This window comes from Telopea speciosissima, chromosome 1 (genome assembly GCF_018873765.1).
Source record: "Telopea speciosissima isolate NSW1024214 ecotype Mountain lineage chromosome 1, Tspe_v1, whole genome shotgun sequence".
Classification (NCBI taxonomy): Eukaryota; Viridiplantae; Streptophyta; class Magnoliopsida; order Proteales; family Proteaceae; genus Telopea; species Telopea speciosissima.
Genome location: NC_057916.1, coordinates 1,973,074 through 1,988,692, shown reverse-complemented (window position 1 = coordinate 1,988,692; position 15,619 = coordinate 1,973,074). Strand labels below are relative to the sequence as shown.

Here is a 15,619-nt window from a genome sequence, read left to right as displayed (position 1 = left end):
AAGATGCAAATGAGCCTCCCTCGATCAACTGCCTTCCTCATTCTCATTGGTAGCACATGATGAGATGAGATGAGTGGGAGTGCCCATTAATTAATATATATATATATTTGTAAGTTTTGAATTGCCTTTAAAAAGGTGTTCAGACTACTTTCAGAGACAACCGCTTTACAACTGAAAGGGTTTTAACAATTACTGCTTTTATGCTCTTTTTGATAGCATAGCTCCAAAAAGGTGTTTTTACCCATCCTTATACCATTCAAACCAACTAGTCTTTTTTTTTTTTTTTTTTTTTTTTTGCTTTTTTGGGGGTAACCAAAGCAAGTAGTCTTACAGGGGATATTTCTTACACAATGTCCCAATGTCACAATATATATGGAGCTGCTAGCCAGATCGAAGAACTCAGATCCTATCGAGTCAGAAGTGATGAAAATAGCTAGATTACCTAAAAGATTAGTTTCAACTTGAAACTCCATCTAGAATCTGATAAAAATTTACAATTGTTAATTGGCTTTCCCTTACTGATGGCAATTCGAGAAGATAAAAGGTTAAAGTCTATTCGGATTTTTTGAGGTGGCTGCTGATGAAAGTGGTCCCCTTAGATCAGTGGTTTTCCTAGTAATTTTCTTGGTCTAAGAAATCCTATACTACTTATTTCTGTATATTATTCTATTTTAACATATTCTTTAGCAAAAACGAAAAAAAAAATTATATATATTTATTGAAGAAGAGCAACAAGAATCATGGCACAATTACATTTGATATTTGAAAAAGAAGGTCTTCTTTTTTGGCCCTTCCATACAATTGTATTGTAACCTGTGCCATGACAAAATACTTCGAAGGTTTGCCCCCACTTTAATTTAATTTAATTTAATTTAATTTTGAGAAGGAATGTCCACTTATTCTTTGTCATTTTTCTTGGAAATTAGCATGTGTTTTTCAAGTAGAATAGACGCGTCTAGTCATATTAGTGGCAACCCTACCCTATCTTATTGATTCCAGCCATTCAGGTGAGTGAGGGGGTAGTAGACTTCATTTACTCCATCATATTGCCACCTGTTTTCGATCGAGCTCGTAATGTTAACACCTTAAGATTGTTCGTGTATATGAAAGAAACTCAAATCATAATAAGATAAAGCCAACCAATGCAAGAACTGCAAAGTGATAAAAAAAAGGTTTATAACATATCTCAGCATATAGGAACACTTTTGACGATATCTTAATTTTAACTCTTGAAAACTGATTCCTCATATCTCTACACATGAATTGAAATGCAATCAATACTGTTTTTTGATTGGTGATTAAATCACTTTATTAGTAGATAAGACAGAAGAACAAGCATTATTTCCACTTCCAACAGGAAGACCCAACTTCTTTCACAAGGACAGCCCCAGCTGTGGTGGGAGCTGGAGGATCCATCTCCCCAAAACAGAGGGTACGTGTTTGGGTCATTTCACAGGTGGGTCTCTCTTGAAATGACCGTCACTCCCAGCTCCGGGATGAATGTTCGTATACGTGAATAACTCACAACCGTTCAGATGAAACATTCCCATAGGATAGATTCCCTACAATCCCGCCCCTCCCCTCCCCTTTGTTTTTGCTGGCTGGATCCTCCAGCTCCCGCCACAGCTGGAGGAAACCCAAGTCCCCCATGGGGAAGAAGAGGGGACTCCCTTCACTAAGACGAATACCCAAAACCCAACAGGCTTACAGAGTAATTTTCCCAACCCAATGGGGGGGGGGGGGAGGATCTGATCAGGCTATCAGTCCAGGTGGGGTGGATATCCCATTTCCCTGCCAAATACATGTTCCTAGGAAAGCAAGATCTCCATATACTAAAAAATGGGTAGGTAGGAGGAGCATCTTCCTTGGTTCCTTGCATCCTTGCAATTGGATAGAGGATCTTCTAGAAATCCAATCTCGCATGCATGATGTGTACATACTCCATAGTCTGAGTCGTCAGAGCCTGTAGTTGGCGTTGGCGCAGGTGATGGAGGTTTGGGCTGAATTCACCTTGGGCTTTCTTGGCTTGGGCTATGGGCCTTCTTTATGGGCTGGTCCATCTCTCTAATTTGCAAAGGCGGATGGGCCTGCATCATCTTACTTGTTATTTCATTGTTTCATCAACTATTTTTTGGATTTATTAAGAGAAAATTTTCCATTTGATGCTTCCATATTTTAGAGAATTAGGAGGTAGCTGACCTAAAAAAGCAAAAGGCGATTAGATAGACAGTCATCTGTGTTGTAGGCGGCCATACATGAAGATTTGGAAAGCAGATATTGCTTAGGCCTGAATTCCCTCAAAGAACTAATTAAGCATATGATTCCTTCCATTAATGATGCTATCCTGTCCACCACCACTAGTAATTGAATAGCGCTGCACTTGTCATGGAGGCTTTTCAGCAAGTATTGTTGGCCTCTACGGTCTGTTGGACCACCCTTGTTAGCACCCGGAGGGCATTATAATTATTACTCTCAGATTCGGGGACAGGATTATATTAGATAAGATGCAGGAAGGATATATCGGATAGATTTGCATTGATTCAATCTATTCTGGGGTAATGGTGGGTGGTGGGGTCGATCCTAAACCTTCTTCCTCTCTGTGGATTTGATTCATATTTAAAGCCAATTGACAGGTAATTAGCAAACTAATTAGTGACTTCACTCATCCGGTAGCTATCTTCTTCTCATCTACTTAGATCCAACTCCAAGTTGGATATTCTGAGAATCAATGGGTTGGATTAGACCCACCACATCTCTTCAATATCAAAAAACACTCGTTATTCCAAATGACTATTGTGAGGGCGCTGTAAGGCTAGACGACTATTTAGACGGACCTTTTTAGCAAACATGGGACAAATGCAAACGTGCATCCCGGCCATTTTTCGGCCGGGATAGAGAGAGAGAGATCTGTTCTTTAGTTTTTCCCTTCTTTACTTTTGATTTTCAGAATGATGAAGTTAATTTCTAAGAACATGAAATTTGGGGTTTAAGGAATAGAATTCATACACCAACAGCTGCCTAGTGCAGTTGGTTACACCCCACCCCGTTCAAACCATTTTTTGGATACCTTTGGTATTGGGGTTTGGTAGCAATTATGGTACTCTGCAACCAAGCTTTTCTTTTGTGCCTTAGTGCATGCAGAGTACATTATATCAATTTATTTTTGGAACAATTTCTTAGATCTACAATACCAGATAACTAAGAAGGTTTCAAATTTCAAATTTGTTTTACATCTACTATTTTTCATTTTGAAAAAGATTCAGAGATTTAAGGCACGATGAAGAAAATGAAAGGGAAGGGGCACGCAACTTTCTCTACCTGTTTCTTTTGTCATCCGTCTTGTACTACACATTTTTCAACCTATTCCAAATTAAATTAAAAGAAAGTGAAGTATCTATAATCGAATTGAATGAATTACAAAAAGGGAAAATGAAACAATTAAACAAAATGAAAGACCCCAAAATAGTGTAGAAACAAATAAATCATCATATTCTCAAAAGGATTGGGGGGGTTTGGATAAATCCAGTGACCTCTCCCTAATTTTACTTAAAATCTTTAGTTGCTGGGCTTTCAGCAACCCCGACGGTTGCAGAAGCCGCCGTCAAAACAGTTTTTTCTTGTATTTGATCATCGTTTTCGGCCTTATCCATCATTTTAACATCCTTGGCATTAGATACGCTCTCCTCTTCCTTTCTCTTTTCCTTTTGATAATTCTCTTGCTTTCCCCTCTGATCTGCGGCTGTCAATGATTGTTCTTCAGAAGCAGCGTCGACAAAGACGGGGGTGGATTCCAATTCATCGGCCGCAGGAGGAGGAGGAGCTGTGGTGGTGGTGATCATCCCGATCTTGGGATTTTCTTCATGTTTCAGTACTGGATCCAATGGAAGGACTACTGTTTGATTTGTTTCACCAATATTCCTTGATGTTTCTTTCTCTTCTTGTTCAATCTACAAAGTTAGATTAACAGCCCAACCAACACTTATTAGAACTTAAAAGCTTTTAGTAGAACAAGATTGAAATGAAAGAAAAGATCGATCAAGAAGTTACCTCGTCAGTTTTGTCAGTTTTTCCTGTTTGAACGTCAGCTGCGGTGGTGACTGGTTTTTCCTCCGAAGCAGTGTCAATGACTCGGGAGGATTTCAACTCAGCCGTGGATCGGGGGGACGTGGCGGTGGTCTCAATATTGGGATTTTCTTCATTGTTAATTGTTTCATCACCATTTCCTGATGATTCTTTCTCTTGTTCACTCTGCAAAAAATAGATTAATAACCCAACGCTTAGAACTTAAAAACCTATGTTACGTAAACAATGTTTCCCATTTGTTATACTAACTCCAATTTACGTACAGGTAGTTTCATTCCAGTTAATTCAGTTTACTCAGAATATGTACCTGTATCTGCTCCATTTCCCCAAGAGAGGACAGAAATGATCACCCTATCCCTATCCAAACACATTGCCATGGTGGGGTTCATCCCCTTCTAGTAGAGAAAATTAAGAGAATGGAGCGGCTAGAAAATGGAGCAAATAAAAATATCTCAAAATATGTTATACGAACTATTCTCTTTTTTCCAAACACCATACTTGAGCTTTTTCTCTTTTCATTATAATTCACTCGAGCTAATATATTATGTCAATTATTTTTGAAAACCCTTTTAAACCCTTATCATAATCAGTTTTTGACAATAAGATAAGAGGCAAACAAGAGAATGCATTTATAAACTTCTAAATACACCTATAGAGATGTCATTCACATGATCCCCCATATAATCTAGACAAGAGTTCTATGTGAGGGACCGTGGCCCCTACGCACACATGGGGCCAATGCTACGCGCTTGATGGCATCAATAGGGTGATCATTACCACTTTTCATGGGGCCAAGACAATCATTTCAACCCCCATGTGTCGAGGGAGGGACGATATTCTCCCACACAAACATTTTTCCTATAATCTATTTAAATTTCTAACTATAACTATTAATGGTGAGGTTTTTACAAGGACAGTGTAAGAAGGAATTTACACGCTACATGAATACTGAGATTGAAAAATGGTATCATCTATATGAGGGTACACATTATTAGAATATGAGAGTGTCAGTATGGGTCCACTGTTTATTATGTTAACAGGGCATAATGAAATTGCGTAGCAATCTTTTTTCCATTTAATAGTTAGACATTTTCGATATAATATATATATTTTTTTTGTTTTGGAAAAAATTTTCATACATGGTTGTATAAATCATGCATACTTACACGGCTGTGTATGAAATTTTTTTCTTTTTACTTTTGAAATCTCTAATGCACAGTAAATAAATTTAAAGACATTTTTTAATAATAACTTTAGAATGATTTGGAGTCAAATGATTTGTAAAAATTTTTTTTTTTTTTTTTTAGTAAGAAAGTTTTCATTTCCCGATTCATTTTCTTTGCAACAATACGAAGCCCAAAGAAATATTGAGAATTATATCATAAAACGTCAACCTCTGGAGCACCTTGGAAAAGGCGTCTGCCGACTAAAATTCGAAAAGACATTACCATCCCTTATTGGATGCGTCAAATAGGACACACAAAAGCAAAAGAAAGCCTTGTACACCGTTCGATGATGAATTGAAACGTAAAACATTTATGAACCAAATCAAAACCGTTAAGACGGTTAAGTTAAACATAACCAAACACAGAATAACCGACAAAACGGAGAGAACGACAAAGTTAGCGGGGGAGAGAGAGAGAGTGTGTGTGTTGTATGTTAACTGTACGGGTGAAACAGGGCCATGTTGGAGCCGAATTTTTAAAATCGTAGCCTAACCCTGAATCTTTAGTTCAACTTAAGCTCAACTCGGTTCTAAGTCAGGTTGAAAAATCTCAATCCACCCTAACTTGATCTTGATTGACCGTAATCGAGTCAGGTTAGATCGAGTTGACCCTGTAGATCGAATTGACCCTGATTTTTGCCAAGGGTTGGCTTGAACCTGATTTTTCCTAGGGCCTAAATGGCCTAGACTTGCCCTCCTTTTTGGCCATTTGTATAAAAATGAGACACATGTGATTGGCTATTGCCATATTGATTTGTTTCAAATTAAATTGACTATTATCTTAAAATAGTAAATATTTTTGTTCAATAAATAATTAAGTTTTTTTTTAATAAATCAATAGATAATTAGATACTAAACAAATATTATAAAATGTAAACAATAAATTGTAAAACATAACTTTTATTAGGCTAAGTCAGATCGGGCCTCAAGCCTCAACTTTGGCAAAGCCAAACCTTGACTTAAGACCTGAAAATTTTAAAACTAAAAATACTTACACCCCAACTTAACGGTGACCTAATGGTGGTGGGTTGGACAGAATGAAATTCTATGCGTTTTTTAAACCCAAAAATTGAACAACTTTCGAGTTATTGATTGAAAAGAAGGATGAAAGGAAGGAAAGAAGAAGAAAAATCTCTAAAGCCGAACACTCTAATTGGGTTAATTTGCAGACAATTGTTTTGGGGGAGAGAGCAGGAAATTTGATGATCCAAAGATAATTTTAATCTTTTTTTAAATAACTAAAGAAGATTAATTAATGAAGTAAGAAATCAAGAAACTGGGGTCAAAAATCTAAAAAGGATTGGAATAAAATAGAAGGAAATATCAGAAGTTACCTCCTCGAACAAGTTGCTTAGAGAGCGTGGCTTTTCTTCCCCGACCTTCTCCTCAATCCCTACTTCGATCTTGTCACCTTCTTCATGGGTGGTGATCCCCTTTGCTTCTTCCCCATTGACACCCTCCTTCGCTTCATAGCCCTCCTTGGTGGTCACCGGTGCAGTTTCCGGTTCCTTTGCCGGTGCCGGTTCAGGTGCGAAATCGTCGTCTCCCTTCAAGACCTTAGGCTTAGTCGCACAGCCCCCCATCGATATGGATATTAAACTCTATTATTAATATCACCTCCACAAACACAAAATCTCTTCTCTTTATTGCTTCTATATCTCTCTCTGCGATGGAGAGAGAGAGAAAGACACACAAAGATTATAGTTTGAAAACAGATAATAAAGAGAAGAACTTAATAAAAGGAGGAAGAGCTTGAGAGAGATTTCATGGAGGGGTTGAGTTTATATAAAACCGGGATTTCCGCGTTCAATCGTTTCCGAAATTTGTTCTATGCCCTAAGAAATTTTTAAGAAATTATTATTATTATAATTAAGCCACCACGACGACCACTCACCACATTTTGAGAGATTTTTTTCTTAATTTAAATTCAGAAAATTAAATTTTAATCAAATTAAAAAAAAAATTAAATACTTAATTATCTATCACTGGCGGTTAATTTTCATAGGTATTTTTTTTGGGGGGTGGGGTGGTGTTGGGGTAAAAATAGGAAGCCCAGTCGATTTATCGGAAACTGTTTGGTTGATTAGAAGTGAACTATTTATGGTAAGCATGAATGTATAGACTTTTCCTGGCCCCATGATGAGAAGAACTTGGATTTTGATTCCTCGACATCCACACCGCATTGATCATCATCAATCGGTAACTGAACCGAGCATGCATCCCACTAAAAGTCCCAATCGTCATTGACCTTAAATACTTAAACCTTGGTCTTCTAAATATTCAGATCAGATACACCCGAATAATACGTCAGGATTCAGAGAATGCAATCCAATCGTTCCGTATCTATATAAAAAAAAAAAAAGAATGATCTGAAATATTTTGATTTTGCTGGCCGACATTAAGCAATTATTTCACTTAAATTCTTCAACTGGACTTCAGTTATAGAGGTGTAATGGGCCTATCTTTAAGTCCAAATGGCCCACCAGCCCAAGACTCCATATTTGATTATTTGATCTTGGGTTGGGCTAAAAATTATGCATAAGCAATTTTGCTTCAATTCTGTTCCAGTTCCAGACTTCCACCTTTCCGATTCGCAGGGCTGTGGATAAAGCATGGGGATCAAGGTATGGTATCGTATCATCTATATATCCACTGTATGTATCAGTATCTCCGGTACCTTATACCAATACAGATCGGGAGTATCAGCCAAAATTAAATGTGGTTTGTTTTTTAATTTAAATCCGATTTGGGCTGGTACGGCTCAATCTGTATCGTATCGATATAAGCAGTGACCGATACGGCAAGCAGTACTGATATATATAACCCTGGGATAGATAGGAAGGTTAAGCTTAGTTAATATATAGTTATTTTTGACAGAAAATAATAAACGACAAAAATCCATAAATATGTGTAGCATAGAGAAGTAAAGAGGGAGGGAAATAGGGAATGCTAAATATTACTATTGGGATGTGTTGAAGAGAGATCAAGTTCATCATATCTTGTAAAGCCCATTGACAGAGAAATCCAATGCAAACCTACTTGAATGTACGATTTTTGTGATTTTAGGTATCGGTATCGGATCAGACATGGTTGTTGCCAAAGTTTTAGGTATTAGTATCGGATCAGTCGACCCATGCAGTATTGATCGATATCAATAAGATACTGATATGTATCTTTAGTATCGGGCAAAAAGGTTCTGCTTTTTTATCCAAAAAAAAAAAAAAAAATGTGCACTCAATTGGGATCAATATCACCTGATACGTAATAGTATTATATCAGTATCAGAGGTGATTGATACCGGATCCGATTCCGTGAGCTAAAACTATGGGTGTTGAGAACTACAAACTAAATCAACGTATATAAATCGATCAATCATCATATCTGCCTTCAGGTTTTGGGCCTAATTAATTAATAATAAAATATGTACTTAAAGATGAGATTATCGTGGTTTATCTTTATCCCCTTAATGGAAGATTTTCTTTGGCTCAATTTCACATCTCTCTCTCTCTCTCTCTAAAAAAATCCATGATGGAAGATTCTGAAAGGGACGAGATTATAGAACTAATAAATCAACTTTGATGGTTAATTCAACTTTTTAAGTATGCAAGATTAGTGTCCCAATCAAATCTATGAGGATCATTAATTATGATGTTGTTAATTTTGGTAAAGAAAATAAAAATGTAAAAATAGAAATACTGGCCTGGCTAGTTCATACTAATTATAAACCAACTTATGATACAAATCAGAACCAATGTAAAGTGGAAAACCATGACGAGCTGGAATGTACTTATAAAGTTGGCAGTGCACTGATGGCTTTGTTTGAAAGGTGCTACTCACCGACCATAGAAGGAATTAATGCATTCAAAGAAGACCATGCATCGAATTTTTATCCTCTGCTGTTCGTTGTCCGAACAGCACAATGCCGTCCCCTCACATGGAGCACGAAATGACTATTTAACCTCCCTCAGGCAGTGTGTTTAGGCAGGGAGATCATTTCGCCCCCATATGAGGGGACAGCAGGTGCTATTCGGGCAACGGACAACAGAAGATAAGGAAAAAAGAAAAAGAAAAAGCAGATGGGCCTATTTGAGAACACAAATAATATGTTTAGAACTGGGCTAGTAATGGGCTGGTTCAGAAATATTTGCAGTCTCACTGTATTATTATTTGTAAAGCTGGCAGCCAAGGATGCGAAATAAGTGTTTTTTGACTAACTTTTTACTTCTTCACCAATAAAAAAAATGGGAAGTAGTTTTGTCGTTCTCTTTCCAGGAGTGTGGCTTAAGTCAGTATTTCAATGAGTCTATCTCTCTCCTTCTCAAAATAAGGGGGCAGAGGTGTCTTTTCATATAAGGAGTACAAGTTTGTTAAACTTTCACCTCTTTTACCGAAGACGAGACCCATTTTTGGCCAAAAAAGGGATCCATAATTCTGAGCCCATTTGCAAACGTTATGTGTAAATAGATGAAAACCCACTAAAGACAACCCATACTGGGTTTGAAGCATGATCAGGTATCAAGGCCCAAACTGCTTGACTTAAAACAATTAAAATTACTTCACATGATTTAGAACCAATCGGTCAAAACCTTTTATCTATTTTAATTGGCTTAGAACCGGTAGTTTTTTGGTTGAAAACCAAATCTAACTGATTATTACTCAGTTTCAATTTAAAAAAAAAAAAATCGAAACGATGATTAATTGATTTATCTATTCTGATTTAAACGATTTGGTTCAATTTCGATAAACTGTTTCATTTCAAATCTCCCTCTTTCTCACAATTTAGGGGCAATTGGTTGAGGACGAACAATTTGAAAACATGAAAGCTGAGGTAATGCTGGATTGAGCTCCTCTCGCCTAGCACCGAGGGAGTATCTGGGGGGCATTCAGCCGTTGGATTATACTGCACACATTTCAATGGCTGACTAGCTTCACGCCTTGAATGCTCCCTAGACACTCCCTGGGTGCTGGGCTCCCTGGAGAGGAGCCGGATCTATCAGCTTACATTTAATAATTTGCTTCACAGCAAACCTAGCTAGCTTTGTATCCATATTAATTAAAAAGCCAAAGATGCAAATAGTGTATGGCCATATGGGGTCATCTCAGATCATATCAATAATTAAATTTTCGATGTCTTTACTCAAATATCTTTACAATAATAAAACTGATCAGATAAGAGATGTCCTTGTCTATAGCTAGCATCTGTAAGTGGACTTCTACCCAAAAAAAAAAAAAAAAAGTATAAAACAAACTAATCACAATTTAAGAGATGCTTTGAAATAATATCTCATAAATGTCCATCTATTTTTAAGTGAGGACTCAAATCTCATTAATGTTCAAAACAATTATAAAACAAACTAATTAATCTCAGTCTCTTTCCAAGTCAAACTCTAGAATAGCTAGCTTAATTTATTTTGAAATTCAAGTAAGCCAACTCATTTTCTACCCAAAAAATAATAATAATAAGCCAACTCATAAGCAAGAGAAATTATTTGTGTAGACATGCACATATTGCGCCACTGGCATGATCTCACAGCTATGCGTACATAAGTTTTCAGAGAAGTTTCTGTAATTAAGAATTAATTAGGAACACCACCTGCGAGAATCCAGTAATTAGCTAGTTAAAGCATATACTATTCAGTTATTTTTTTATTTTTTTTAAAAAAAAGTTTTTTCTGATTAAATATATAAGAAGATATCTAGCTACAAGAAATGTACGTTAGTTTTAAGTGGGGTAGAAAGCCTTTAATTTTTTTTTTGATAAAAGCATTTCATTAACGAGGGAACGACGTTCTCGAGGCATCAACAAACAAAAGAGGGGAAATAAAGGGGGGCGGGATGGACAGCCAACACATGGACTGCTGAGAATCAGACGCCTTAGTGGCAAGCGAATCAGCCACGCTATTGGCCTCACGAAAGACATGTTCAAACTGAAGAACAGAGAAAAAAGAGAAAAGGGAACGACAATCAGAAATGATGTTGGTAATCCTCCATGGCGCATCAGTAGTGATCCCGTTGAGAAGATTAACGAGAAGGAGATTATCGCTCTCAAGAATAAAGTTTGTCAGATTGAACTGACGTGCCATAGTCAATGCTTTCCTGGCCGCAAATGCTTCAGCTGCAAAGGCATAATTCCAACCAATGCCCTCTGAAAAGGCACAGATAAATTGTGCAGAGTCAGCCCGACAAACCCCTCCTATACCTGCACTCCCAGGGTTGCCCTTGCTTGCGCCATCTATATTAAATTTGTATAAAGGAGGTAGAGGTTGTCTCCATCTGATTAGTGTTGTAGGACTTTGGATGCGAAAATGAAAGTGGTGGACTGCTTCTTTAGCTGCTGTGATTGCTCTGAGAAGTATGCCATTAGTGTTGAAAGGTTCCTGTCGAAAGGTAAAATCCCAGTAGCTTACCCATATATACCAGAAGATGCTACAAATCAGGGCCGTGTTCAGTATGCTATCCCTGGTAGGAGACTTTAGTCCTTGAAGTAGGATTCCCAGCACTTCGATTAAAGAAGGATTTTCGGTCACTCCTGGAATTTCAATCTGATTCCAGATAGGAGAAACAATGGGGCATGTCCGAAACAAGTGCTCCGCTGTCTATGTATGAGTGTGGCAAAGGTTGCAGGAAGGATTGAGATTCAATCCTCTAAAGTAGAAAGCCTTTAATAGAACAACTAATAATAACACTAAGCCGTTAAAAGTGTTTTAAATTATAAAAGATATATCTCAGACTGCGGTCTGCATGAGATGACTTGCATCTCCTTACCCTCCACCTCTGCCCTTCTAAAATGTTGAGATTAATTCTGCAATAATTGAGTCTATTCACCCAATAGAGATAGCCTTTGGAATGAATACTTCAATATGATATCAAAGCTCATATCCTTTTGTTATCCTCTCTAAGTTCTTTATCTGCGTGAATCAGGTATGCCAAAGTTACACGTGAAGGGGAGTATTGATTTTTTGATTTTTTGCTTTTTTGATTTTTGGGATTAAAGGAGTGTTGAGACTTTGGGAATTATTGTTATAGAGTTATAGTCAGTTTAATTATAGAAACCCTTTGTGCCTTCATATATTTTAAGAGCTCTCTCCCGTTAATGACTTAATACACACCCCATCATATTTTTTTTATTTTTTAATAAATAAAATTTTTATTGAAGATAATAAGAGGCAAACTTTTAATCTTTTGAAGATTAGGTATTCAACATCAAATGTTTCAGACATATGCTTGTCATTAAATCATTTATAATCATAGGCCAAAATAAAAAAATATGACTCCCCATCATATTAGTTATGAATAATCACTTGAAAAAGGGACCACAGATGCTACATGTATTGTCACCTAGAAAAGAAACAACACATGAAGGGAAGTGTTGAAAATAATCCCACATCATCTAACTCTAAGATCTTGGATGACTTCATGTACCAATTGGACCTCTCCATCTAATAACTTAAACAAAAGAAGGAATAACACTAATTACCCAAATTTTTTTGAACCAATCGTCTCTATTTGAAAATTGAACATGATTATTGAGAAGAGAGGAAAAACCCAACATATGATTTAAACCACCAAACTAACATTGAGGTTAAATCAAAGATTACAGAAACCTTGGGCTTGACGTAGAACTCTTACTTGTCATTTTGTCATACTTTGGTTATTAATTAATAAGCATGATCATATCAATACTTCTCGATCATACGCCTTAATTTGGCTTGGCTTGGGTTCCTACTGTGGTTATCATCTCCCTATCTTGGAAAGACTACTTGATTATTCCTCTTTTTTGGTTGGATTCAAGTGTGGGTCGAGAGCAAGCGAGACTTGGGCAGCTAAAACTATTGGAGTTAACAGGTTTATTAAGAGAGTACTTAAACCACTTTCCAAGTTAAAGTCCCACCTCAATCAACCTTAATTATAAAATTAAAACAAAATCTTAAAAAATCATACTTGGTCAGGTAGGCCTTTGTGGCACAAAGCTACAAATTAAATTAGTTAGTATGTCAATGTAACTTTGATATGATCAGCTAAGTCGATCATTATAACCGGCCAATACGCCAATGGTCGTCCTTAATTGGTTTTTATATATCTAATTTAAGAAACATTTCAACGTGGAATTTCTTTAACTTTTAGAAACTAGGGTTTTGATTTCTTTAGCTGCTACATCGGTCTAAAGTTTGTTAAGCCAATTAAGTACCTTATTACATTTCTTTGTATTCCCACCATGGAAGAAAATTCTGTGTTTCTCAACAACCAAAAGCATCCTTTTGAGATGAAATGTGGGTGGTGTTTGTTTACGTATTTTTGGAATAGATTTTGGGTTTATAACATGTCAGAATGTGGTCCAACTAGACATAGAATCTGTTTTGAAAGACGTACAAAACAAACACAATCTTGGACTATGAAATTGAATCATTCTATTATCCATTTTCTAATACAATGTTAGATATTTAATTCAAAATCTAAAAGCATTAGGTAGAGATAACTCAAAGATATATTAACACAATAATACTGAATTAAGAGAAGAAGTACTATTTAAATTCAATCATGTGAATCCTCCATTCATTCTACAAGTCAAACAGGGATTCCAACTTGTAAGAGAGGGAGGGGGGGTGGGGGGTGGGGGGTGGGGGGTGAAGGGTGAGGGGAAAAGGAAAGGTGAACAAAGCCCTCCCAACTTGCCAATAAGTGGACCACACAACTCTTTTTGAAGTGGGGTTATCAAAGCACGGTCGTTACATCGGCCATTCCAAAGCGTAAAAGTGCCATACATACATTATCGAGTCCCTTTTCGTCCAATTTTTCTATAGCCGGAAAATTGGACTCTCGCTGAAGAACAGGTCAGGTCTGGTGGGGTCATGGTACTTGGAGAAGAAAGTTTTCTATTTATTTAAACAGAAGTGGTGGGTCACTTTGATTCGATTAGAGTCCCATAATCGAGAGATAGGGAAGGGAAGTGTAAGCTAACCGTGAGTGATTAAGTTAATTGTAAACCACCACCCACCCCCCCCCTATGATATTTCATATTTAGGTCAAATCATGCATTAAGCTTTTGTTTTTTGTTTTTTTTTTTTTTCTTTTAAAAAATCCAAAATCTTGCAAAGAAGAGAACCTCTCATTCATGATTCAACATTTTCAAAGCCCCACTTCTTTCCAACTTCGACTCCAATATTAGTAGAGTGGGCTACCACCAACGTACGTTTTGTCTGTCCCTTTGCTGCATGGTTCTAAGAGAACTTAAAAATATCTTCCTTGGTATTCCAACCTCGTGGCTCTGATTAGTTTCTAATGTTAACTTCATTTGTTTCCATATAAAAAAACAGTGGGGAAAAAATAAAAAAATATGTACAATAAGATTTCCTACTGTTTGTTTTAACATGCAAAACAAATTTTTTTTTAAGAAAGAATAGAAAATTTTCATGTAAAATGTCATTCCTATGAAAAAATTACTATGAAACAAACAACAATAGAATTTGTATGTAATTATTAGTTAGCCAAAATATATTGTCAAAGATTCAAGAATAACTCAAATTTCACGAGAAATGAAGAGAAATAATTTCAAGTCAATCTTAATTGGTACATTCAAGATACTAAAAATCAAATTCATCTAGGAAAATATGTCTAGAAAGAAAAACATTTGAACTGACTGGATAAACTCAAGTTACTTTAAATTCCATTTAAACTGTCACATGCCCGAATGATGCATATTGGTCTTGGAGAAAGTTCTTAGCACGGACTTTATCTTGTTAGTGATGTCATTTGTTCAAGCATAGAAAATGGATGAGATGACATAAAACTTTGGCTTGTTTGGCTTGATAATTGGTATCCAAACGGTGTACTAATTTTCAGATATAGTGTTAGTTCTAATTGGATGGTAAAAGTATCGTCCATTATTCGAGACGGCATCTGATGCCCAGGTGCAAGTACCTCGTCTTTCTTGTTTTTTTTCTAAATCAATTTGGAAAGGGGTCTTTAGTAAGGTTGGCCTCTTCAGAGAACAATCTTTTCTTTGAAGACAGAATAGTGGTGGATCTTAAAATATTCAATGGTAAGTCACTCAATAAGCCTTTAAAGTTGTGATTCATCATGTTTAATGAGAAAGGAATAAAATATTCAGTGGTAAGTCAGTCATTGTTTTTGAGATCAAAAACAGGTTTTTCTCGATTCGTTTAACAAGCTAAAGCACGTTAAGAAATAGACATCTAGCCACATATTGGGATTTTCCTTTTATCTTTCTTCCAACCTTGATTTCTTTAAGTATCATCATTTTATGGTTGGTTTTTTCCTTCCTTTAATTTTAATGTAACATCCTTTATGATT

General features: G+C 36.5%; 1 protein-coding gene across 1 annotated transcript; it reads right to left on the bottom strand.

Annotated features, from left to right (window-relative positions):
- Positions 1–3,542: 3,542 nt before the first annotated feature.
- Positions 3,543–6,891, bottom strand: LOC122641822 (myelin transcription factor 1). Its single transcript, XM_043835129.1, has 3 exons — positions 6,643–6,891; positions 4,048–4,248; positions 3,543–3,947 (listed from the first exon to the last, which is right to left on the bottom strand). The coding sequence occupies exons 1-3, from the start codon at positions 6,889–6,891 to the stop codon at positions 3,543–3,545; spliced, it is 855 nt and encodes a 284-aa protein (XP_043691064.1).
- Between the last annotated feature and the right edge of the window lie 8,728 nt (positions 6,892–15,619).

What these genes read in the sequence shown, in the direction of transcription:
- LOC122641822 (XM_043835129.1), bottom strand. Translation starts at nt 6,891, where the DNA reads ATGGGGGGCTGTGCGACTAAGCCTAAGGTCTTGAAGGGAGACGACGAT. An exon ending in TAAGCAACTTGTTCGAGGAG is followed by an intron (nt 4,249 to 6,642) that starts GTAACTTCTGAT and finishes TATTTTTTGCAG; the next exon opens with AGTGAACAAGAGAAAGAATC. An exon ending in AAACTGACAAAACTGACGAG is followed by an intron (nt 3,948 to 4,047) that starts GTAACTTCTTGA and finishes CTAACTTTGTAG; the next exon opens with ATTGAACAAGAAGAGAAAGA.